The sequence below is a fragment of the Tigriopus californicus genome, chromosome 9 (assembly GCF_007210705.1).
Source record: "Tigriopus californicus strain San Diego chromosome 9, Tcal_SD_v2.1, whole genome shotgun sequence".
Taxonomy (NCBI): Eukaryota; Metazoa; Arthropoda; class Copepoda; order Harpacticoida; family Harpacticidae; genus Tigriopus; species Tigriopus californicus.
This window is the reverse complement of record NC_081448.1, coordinates 568507-578886: the sequence shown is the minus strand read 5'-3', so window position 1 is coordinate 578886 and position 10380 is coordinate 568507. Positions and strand designations below refer to the sequence as shown.

General features: G+C 43.0%; 1 protein-coding gene across 1 annotated transcript in view; it reads right to left on the bottom strand.

Moving 5' to 3' along the window:
* LOC131887130 (caveolin-3-like) overlaps nt 1-3718 on the bottom strand; it is a gene marked incomplete in the record, with an annotated part of 3895 nt that extends 177 nt beyond the window's left edge. The window contains 4 exon segments of the mRNA XM_059235657.1: nt 1-64; nt 402-644; nt 1380-1714; nt 3563-3718. Of these exon segments, the coding sequence (XP_059091640.1) occupies nt 1-64; nt 402-644; nt 1380-1700 (628 nt within the window).
* Between the last annotated feature and the right edge of the window lie 6662 nt (nt 3719-10380).

Sequence of the window (10380 nt, the reverse complement as noted above, 5' to 3'; positions counted from 1 at the left end):
AAAAGACCGTGCCCAATGCCTCGCAAACGGGCTCCAACGTGCATCGAATGCACCCAACCCAGACCTAAAAACAACCATAGAGACTCATGATACCACCCTGCTTGGACAGCAATAATTGATAGTCATCTGACCCTGTCCCCGACATTTGACCCCGTCTTCTCCTTCAAAACTTGTTTGGATCAGCATTTGTCCAAAATCCCGGATCAACCCTATGTTCAGGGGCTTCTTAGACCGGCTAACACCAACTCGTTGATAGATCAAGTGTTTTACTACTGTTCTTGACCATTTCTTGTTATGACTTGTTTTCATACATTCAGACATGATGGTTCGTACATCAAATGACATTCTTTGCATCGGTTGCAAAACCAATCCAAAAATATTTATGTCATGCGATAACTTACCCTGCGCACAACGAACACGAAGAAGTCAAAGAGCTTCAGAATGGGCGCCCCGACCCAGATGTAGAACACGGACACCAATGAGAAAATGAAGCCCCAAATCAAAGCTGCGGGAATGGCCAAGAGAGCGGCGAACAGGCGGTAGAACCACATCTTGGTTTGGCTGAACACCACAAATGAAAGCTTCCACACGCCCTCAAAGCCATGGGCATTCATCGGCTCGGCCAACACATCGTCAAAGCCCAACTAGAGAGGAGAGCAACAGTCATTTAGATCATCATCCAATACCCATTGACATGAAATTGGACCAGCCTTTTCACATTGACTACAAAAAAAGGATAGTAAGATAGAAGATACAGAACGCGCTTGCGATAGCCAGACATCTTAGTGACATGATTTTTGAATTCGATGTGCATGACCATGGATTTCTAGAAACATGGACTGCGAATGAGCTTCCAGCCTAATCGGCCTGCTCTTGATCATAGCGACTCTGAGCCACTTTTCGAACAAAGTAGAAAATAAGAAACGGAGATCTCTTAAATTAAAGGTAGGTCATTTTAATATCATTTACTTGTAAAGTGGATCGTTCAAAAGTTAGGGTGTCAAAAGCTTATGTGGCTAACCAAGAGCAGGCCGAAAGTTCGAATTTTATATCGTGTTTACTACATAACTTTGACCATGTCTCCTGAGTTCCCTAAGCATAGGTTTGGACTCAAACTTGGCCAAGTTTATCCATTTAACAAGATCTTGAGGTAGGAACAAGTGCTTATTTGGAATAAGATGAACGGTTTAGGAGATACGAAATTTTGGCTTCCGTTCACAGTCCACATCTCTAGAAGTCCATGGCATGACTCAAGTGAAGCTTTTCATTCATAGCTATTGAAATCCCTTCAAACCATCTTGTTTTGTCTGAGTAAAGGTGTCGTGGTATTCATGGTATTCAGTCGTCCCTTTTGTGAAGCCACCTCGTTAACAACTCACGTCAATTTCGGTGTTGATAGCGTGTCGGTCCCGGTCTTCCAAGTTGAGCCCGGCGGACATTTTCTGCACGCATCCGGGGCCCTTCTCCTTCTTCTCCTTGATCTTTTTCTCGGCCTTGTTTTTCTTGTTACCCTTCTTGTTGGTCGTGGAAGAGGAGGAGGAATCCTCGGCCTGCTTCTCGGTTTCTTGGCTGTCGTCCTTCTCCTCCTTCATCTCAATGTGTTCCTTGTCTTCCAGACCTTTTTGTTGGGCATCATCATCCAGGAGAGGCATATTGGACTCGTTCAAGTCAGCTTGAGACGCGGATTTCGAGTCAGACATGACCAGACACAAAACTAGAAACGAACATGGAAAACAGTATAAATGTAGGATAATCGTTCTCACATCGGACGGAAAAATGAAGATTGGATGTGATGATGCATGCAGAGAAACATGCAAACAGTACGTAACTCAAGCGTCTTTCACAAATCATTTGAAATTTTCTTTCATGTAACAATCGTGGTACAGAGAATTATAAAATTTCGCTACATTCGTTAAATGCGATAAAAAATTTCCAGCCACATCACATTTCTACTTTTTTGACTCCAAAAAAAACAACGAGCTTGCTCTTTTCCGTCTGCTTTGATGCTCAATGTAAATTTTCGTCGTGTATTAATAGAAGCCATGGCCTGTCCAATTGAGTACTAAGCTGGAGTGGTTGGTCCCAAAATTGAACACCATCTTGGTGTGTGGTTCAATTTTCTACTTAATGAACCTCATCTGAATTGAGTGTTGCTACGAGCTGCAAGTGCGTACGTACGTACGTACAGATGCTGTGAATCTATCTAAATAGTCCGCCGCCACCAGAGGCACGACATGATGACTATTAGATGGATGGAGTGACCTCCCTCCGATCTCTCCATCCATAAAACCTTATTCGACCCGACTCCAATTTGTCGAACACCATCAATAATATCATTAAGATGATTATATACCCATGCATGGCAAGGGCCTGTTCCCCAAATTTTGAGCGAGGTTTCTTTTTCAGCTCTTACCCATTGAAAGAAGCTTACGTAGCACAGGAACTAAGCCATTTCCCTTTAAACCTGCACTCCCATTATGACAAGCCAAATTGCCAAGGGGAAGAAGCCCATCTCGGTCCACGAGAGAGACGCTCTGGTTTCCTCTCTCGCTTTCGTTGGGTTTGTCCGTCCTTTTGTCCAATGATAATGCTGTACAAGCAGTCGATGTTCGGTAGAAGAGGAGTGCAGCTCTCTGAATGCTCGTTCAGGTTCCAACCGTTGGATGGGGGCAAGAGGGGAAGGAAATATCCGTTGGTGGCATGACAGGTGTTATTATGGTTTGGGAGTCATGCATCAACTTTTTTGGACGACGAATTGGTTCGAGGAGTCGATTTAAAAAGCGGGCATCGAGAACTAATCTTGAGAAGGAGGGAGTTGTCCGACCGAAAAAAGCGCTTTTCACTTACGAGACAATGTTTCCACTTGAGACAATGCTTGTAAACCCTTCATGAATCTGGGTGGAGCTCATCCACATTTTAAGTTTGCAATTAACACGAACTGTGTACGAGTCGAAAATTATCATCTCGTCATGCAAAGGCGGAATTTACCCTCCCCTAAAGTATTTCAAAGATTTTCTGACATAAGTTTGGAGAGAATTCTGCTAACTAACACCCCAGTGCATCTTCTGTCAGCTGATTTATATTCCCACTAAAAGTAATTGACATTTTCGTATGTATGTGCCGGCCATAGTGAATTAAGAAACAATAAGTCAAGTCTAGTTGTCACAATTTTAATAGAAATCTTGAAATCTAGCTATCTGCTAAAGGCCCTATGCAACAATGTTTCAAATGGATTTTGGATATAATATAATAAAGGCTATCTACGAATAATGTATGGTATTATAAAAGAATTAAAATGCGGACAATAAATATCTCCAAAATCCGCATTCAGAGGACCGCCAAGAATGTCTTTGTAAAACAGAATATGGTGAGTTTGAGGAATTTAGAATTTAAATTTCTTCTTTGCAATCATATGAGAGTGGCTTTCAAGACAATTGTAAGCTTCGAAGTCCAGGTGAAAGACTGTGTTGAGTTTGAAATTCCCCATATACCAAAGAATCAACTTAATAGTCATCATAAAAATGATTATGAAGTCAGTCATTATGAATTATTAATGCCGTACCTTGAGTTGAAGAGGCTTGAATGAGCGTGTTTTCACAGGGAGTGTCAGAGACCGACTGAAACAAAAGGGAGCAACAACCTGAGCTAGCGACAGCGGGGTTTGAAGCGTCTCCCTCACTCCAAAGGAAAGCGTCCTTCTTTCTTTTCCCGAGAAAAAGCCACCACTACCACCAATACTGCAGTAAGTAGCACCAGTACTATTACTTCTACCACTACTATCATCGTCAACATCGCCGTTGACTTGATCATCATTACACGAGTACCTCTTGTCCTCAGTACGGCTGGGGAGATATTTTCACCCGGTTACAAGCAACACGCACACAGTACGAAAGGAGTCCAGAGAGCAAAGGCAGGGTGGGAACGCGGATGACTTTTCAAGTTGGGCTGGCATCATTAAGTATTTGGGGGAAATCAAAAAACTTCGCCAAACTACATAGTGCTGTCCAGGGTTGGAGTTGTCCCATGTAAGCAAAATTCGCCCGCCCTTGGAGGAGACAAGGGGGAAAATGGAAAGAGCACTGTTCAAATTTCCAACTGGATGACATGGTGGGTTTCCGTCGTTGTTGTTGATTTGGTGGGATGGACGATGATTTGAACAGTGGGTGGGGTATGATTGTTTTGAACTTGGGAAGACACACCAAATAAGCGTCATCATCATCGTGGTCGTCGTGGTCGTCATCATCATCGCGAGATCACTCCAAAATAGCTCTTGTTTAGGTGAGGACCACATGTGCTTGGAGTGGTAGTGAGTTATTATATGAGGAAGGGGTGGACGATGACATGGACTTGTCTTGCGAGCATTTAAACCCGAAATAGAGTCTGTGGAATTAGTTATCCCCCACGTTGTTTCCAACGAATAGTTGACATCGATTTTTAATGACTGTTTTGCACTCAAATAGGACAGTACTTGGCACTCAAGCAAGTTGTTGATCCATTGACGAATCTTGTTGCCAAAGTATGTTGACATTATACTAACAATATTATGATTTTTTTTCCAACACCAGACTTGCAAGGCAACGTTTTTCGTATTCGAGCATAATCAATGTCATTGCTCTAAAATAGCAAGGGACGAAAATGCACCTCAGTCATCAAGAGTCCTAACCCTTCGGGAAGCCTTGATATGTCAATGAAAGTCAATCCACAGTCCTAAAAACAGTCCCGAGCCTGACAATGGCAAGTCGAAGTTTTATAATGGATGAATGAAATGACCCCAATCTATATTTCAGATGCGGATTTGGTTCACTCGCCCACAAAGTTTAAACCTTTTGAGTCAAAAGAAAGGCAAGAGCAAACCATGCTTACATATTTGACAAGATTGGACTGACGGAAAATGCAGAAAACTTAAAAAATGACGTCAAGGATCAATCGTGTGAGGTGCTTCTATTTTCAGAATCTATATCGTAGACCTCCATCGCAATCGAAAAGCTTTTTGATGACCTTAGATGCGATTGCTCTTTACATCTTGATCATTAACCAGAGAGGAATTTATAGGGCAGTAGTGACGAATTTGCAAGTTACGAAATCACAGTATCTCGTTCCTTTTTTCGGAAAAGGCAGCATAATCCTATTACATTTTAAAATGGCGTTATCGCAAAGACACAAAGACCCGAGAATTACTCGTTATTAGTTCCTTTTATACACCCTCCAGATCGGCGTTTAAATTTTGTTTTCACAACTGAAGGAAAATAAAAGATATTAGGCAATCTTCACAGAAAGTGCCATTATTACTAACTTCGCATAAAGTATTCTGAACGGGAATATCAGAACTAAAAAGTGTGCTCGCTGATAATAACATTGGAGATGTTGGACCTTCCAATCTTGTCATATTTACTTGCAATGCTTTATTATTTACATGCTTTGACCTCCGTACTTAGGCGAAATAAGTGATGCTAAAATTAAGCAAGGTATTTAAAAAGGCTCAATAGTTCATGGCAACAAAGAACCTAAAACTGTGAAAAACGCTTACGCGATATTTTTAACATTTAGTAGATATGACGTGAAACAAATAACTCCTGCGTTAATTTATTTGATACTATCAGTGGCAAGTACGTCATTTTTTTGGTTTGCTTTGGTTTCTCAAGGGCTTCTTTGAGTCGGCAGACCAAACTAGTCCTTGAATGCAGGATTGATCTGGAATGGTACTTAAACATTTGTCCAAGTCTGACTTGAAAGATGCAACCGGATCAACAAGGCCTACGTAGTCCCTACGAATATTAGAGGGAAGCAACTCAAACAGTGAAGGAGCCCGAGAAAGAAGAGAGTTGGCCTTCATTGTTCGAACTAGCCTGGATTCTCGAGGACTTGAAGCTGCTCTTAAAACGCACATTAAGCCGCAACGATCACTAGAATTGACCCTAAATCCTGGGTTGGGACAAAGCTCCTGAATGCTTTTGAAAACGTACAATACCAGATACCTTTCGTACCTTCTCTGAATATTGTACAATACCAACCTTTCTAACCTCTCCCAGTACGAGAGCTCTCTCATATCCTCAATGTTCCTAGTAAAACATCTTTGGACTTGTTCGACCTTTTGCAAATCTGCGGAACTCATTGGAGCCCAAATGGGAGAGGCATATTCAAGATGCGGCTGAAGAATCGACTTGTACAGAGTTAGCATCGTGATACTATCTCTGGATTTAAACGTGCGATATATCCAACCATACATTTGAAAAGCTTTACCCACCTTCAACTGGATATGCTCATCGAACTTTCCATTATTTTGGAGGAATACACTGAAGTATTTCATAGATGGGACTTACTCAATATCATTGCCTCCATTATCTAAGTGTGGAGTATTTGGAGGAGTTGACCCAAACGTCATTGAGCGGAATTTCATTCCGTTCAGGCCCATATTACTCTCAGTTAACCATGAGTAGATTCCATGTAAGTCCTTTGCAAGGCTACTAGAATCTTGGCCATTCCTACCCGAAACTGACTTTGTATCGTCAGCATAAGAAGAGAGACTGGCAGAAATACTAATCTTTTGAAGGCGGCAAATTATATCATAAAAAGGAGGGGCCCTAAGATGGAGCCCTGGGGAACACCCAACTTGACATCATGTATGTCACTAAGGGACCCCTCGACCTTAAAAATTTGCTGCCCTACCATGAATGAAGCTTCTTATCCAATTGAGAACCTTGCCTTAGATCCCAATGTCATGAAGTCTATTCAAGAAAAGGCCATGATCTACTATATGAAAGGCCTTGGCAAGATCAAGACAGACAATATCAACTTACTCATGTCTCTCTAGTTTCTCAATAACTTGCTCTATATGTTCAATCAGTTGGGTAGCCGTGCTAAAATGTGCTCAGAACCCATGCTGACTAGGGGGAAGGACATTGCATTGGAGAGGGAATTTAAAAAAATCGCTCGTTAAGTAGAGAAGAAAGTAACGGTAAAGGGAAGGCTAAAAAACTCGTTCCATTGCCGTTACTTCAAACCCTGCAAAGAAACATAGTTGGTATACAAAGTACTTCAAAGCTATCGAATAGATTAAGATAAGAAAAATCAGTGTTGTAAACAAAGCAAAATTCCTTGGCCAAAGGAACTAAAAGATTGACTCCTTTAAATATTAAAATACAGCTAATTTTTCTAACTAACTTCCATTTCAAGGTTCATTAGTGGAACACGTTGATGGGAAAGTTTCAAATCTTAGGACATTTTTAGAGCAAGAAAAAAATCTAATTTTGCGAAGCATATTCTTAATGAGGCAAAAAAAACTTGTATCAACGGTCATCCAAATTTTAGGAAAGGTACCTTTAGCGAGTAACATCATTCTTTTGGCTAGTGGTGGATGTGCAATGAATTACTCTTTTTGTCCAAAGTAATTTTAACTGTAATCTGACAACTCAAATTCGTTGGTAGACCAAATTTCATATAAAGATTGTAAGGTAATGAATAGACGAATTATAGCCTTTCATTTTAATAGTACAGGGGATTACATTCATTGTATCTTAGAAAAGCCCGTAAAAAAATAAACCCCAAAAAAATAGATTTTTATAAATCAATATTGTGAAGGCGAAAACCCATTCGCTAGATGGCGTTGCTATTTTTTTGACATTTGTGTTCTATCGCGCCAATCGGTGCTGCCATTGCGGATATCCGGGGGCGCGAAAAGCTAATCCAGAGTCCAGCCAAAAGAGGCGAACTGTTTTTCATGTTATATAATTGATAATCATTTAAATGTAGTGTTTTCATCGATTCGTGGTGTGTTTGCGTAGTGAATCCAGGCCCTAGCCATGCTTGCAGTTTCAGTGAAAAACATTAATCTCACATAGTGGGGATTTGAGCGTATGGATAAGGATGAAATTGGCGAGAACGTGGGGAAGGAGTGTCAAAACCGGGCATCTCCCAACGACGCAAATCCAAGTCAGACGCAACCGTTGGAGCCCCTTGGCGTCATGACGAGGCAAGAGCGGGCTCACAAGAGATTAATCGTGGAAGGCAAAGTTCAAGGGGCCATCCAAGATCTCCCGTCCCACGCTCAAAAGTGCCATCTCATTTGAAGTTGTTTTCCAGCACTCAGGCTCTAATCGCAGAGTGGAGGACCTTATCAGACGAAAGGGAGTGCTCGGAGGTGGATCTAATCACCGAGCAGATCCAAAAGAAATCAATGGAGTTCTCTGTTTTCCTACGCAACTTGATGGTCGACCAAAGCGACGTGGATAGTCATCACAGCATTCAGTCACACGAAAGCGTAAGATCCACTGCCTCTAACCTCTAGAGTCCCTGAATTGGCCAAGAAGAGCGCCGAGATGGCGAGTGCCGACAAAATGGCGCAGATGGAGATAGAGCGGTTAGCCTAAGATGCTCGAATCAATCAGGCTAAGCGAGAAACGGATTTAGCAACCTTGGAAGCGGAAATGCGAGTCAGAGATCGGATTGAAGAAGAGGAAACGACGCCACGAACATCCATGGCCATGGAAAAGAGTGGGCAGCATCCGTTGAAAGACTCAATCCTTTCCAAGCCGGACGTAAATAAGAAGATTGCTCATGATCAAAGGCACCAGGAAGATCTCAACCCGGCTGCTAATCACTTCCAGCCTCATACGCTTCAAGACCCATCCGAATCCTCAATGATAGTCGACATGATGAGAAGACAGGTAGCCTTCAGCCATCGCATTGAGCCTTTGAAAGGAAATCCCATCAACTTCAGACACTTTGGAGGATGTAATTAAGAGGAACCTCACAGATCAAAGATCGCAATTGCACCGCTTGTCACAAGTCAAAGAAGGGGAACCTAAGCATTTAATTGATGGCTGTGTTGTTCTTCCCGACGATTTATGCTGTTCCGAGGCCAAACGCCTTCTTTCACGACGTTATGGAAATGGTCTGCTTATCGCCAACAAGTTTTTGGAGAAACTTCGCGCTTGGCCCTCAGTTAAGGACAATTGTGAGAGGAGTTATGTGCGATTTCTATGGCGCTTTTCTTCGATGATCGTCTATGGTGGATAAAGCCGAATTAGACTCTCCTCACCTTATGGGCGATCTCTTAGCCAAGGTGTTATTGGGTTAGGAATGCATCGAGGGGAATCGTTAAGAATGCTCGAACCGAGCCTGGGGGGACGATAGACGTCGCAGGATTTCTGGACATGGTTGAGGGCTACTATATCGAGCCCCCCCCAACAACATGTATCAACATGTATATAAACCCGTTCTAGTCAAATAATAAAGCAGTCATCTCAATACGCTTCCAACGAGATCATGACATGGCGCAGTCGGTTTGGCCGGCTGCTGCCCTCTATCCATTGTGTTGCTCTCCCCTTTGGGGATTGAGCGTGTCTCCTCATTTGAGTGATGTGGAGGAGAGGGCCTTGCAGCTGGCAAGAGTCTTTCCGTTTTGCCTGTGTGGAGGCCAGTTGCCCCTTGTGGAGGCCAGATGCCCGGAGCCCTGGTCTGTGGATCGCCCACTGGTGTACCTGCCAGTGAGGAATGCCAGCCAGGGCGTGGATTTCCCACCAGTGTGCGGATGGCTCTGGGATTGCCTGGTGATAAGTCTTCATATAACGCCATCTATCCTTTCTCTTATCTATTAACTCACTCACTCCCTCTATGCCAATACTGGTATTTCTAGTTCCCTTTTTCCAATACCCGTTCTACCACTTCACTTCCCAACTCCATCTTGAATATACGTACTTTTTGATATCTCAACATGGCGCAGCAGTTTTAAGGACTTTCGCCCCACTTCCATCTCAATCTCTTCGATTCTTTTGGAACACGTCCTTACCCAGATTCGTTTGTGCCCCAACCGTCCTGACGCTCCGCACATCCTTCACGAATCTTACCCGTGGTTCAATTATTCCACCACTCACGACTCATCGTACGTTATATCATGGACTCGGCTAAACAATCACTGATCTCAAGGAAGAGCGTCTTCTCACGGCATTTCATCGCTTGCGACTCCTTCCTTTCCGATGTGGATTCGTTGGACGCATCTGATTGGGATATCTCCATGGTAGAGAGGATTAATGGCCTCTTTGCCAAAGTTGAGGACTCCCTGAACACTGGAAGAAGTACTGGTGGCATCGTCAAGCGGACATTTGGATGGTGACTCATTCACCAAAGAGGATTCCCATGTCACGAAATTCTCCAAGGATGTTTCCAAGCTCCGGGAACGCATTCCCAAAACTTCCGCCTCTGTTCGTGCTCAGGGCCAAGTCGACCAGATTCGTCAAGCTCCAACCACCAAAACATCTCCAAGATCAACCTTGCCCTAAAACCGGAGAAACTTTCTTCTTCGTGCACTTTGGCAGAGTTCCGTTCATGGAACACAGGTTTCACCTTGTTCTACTCGTCCAACCACATGGACACTTTCCCTCT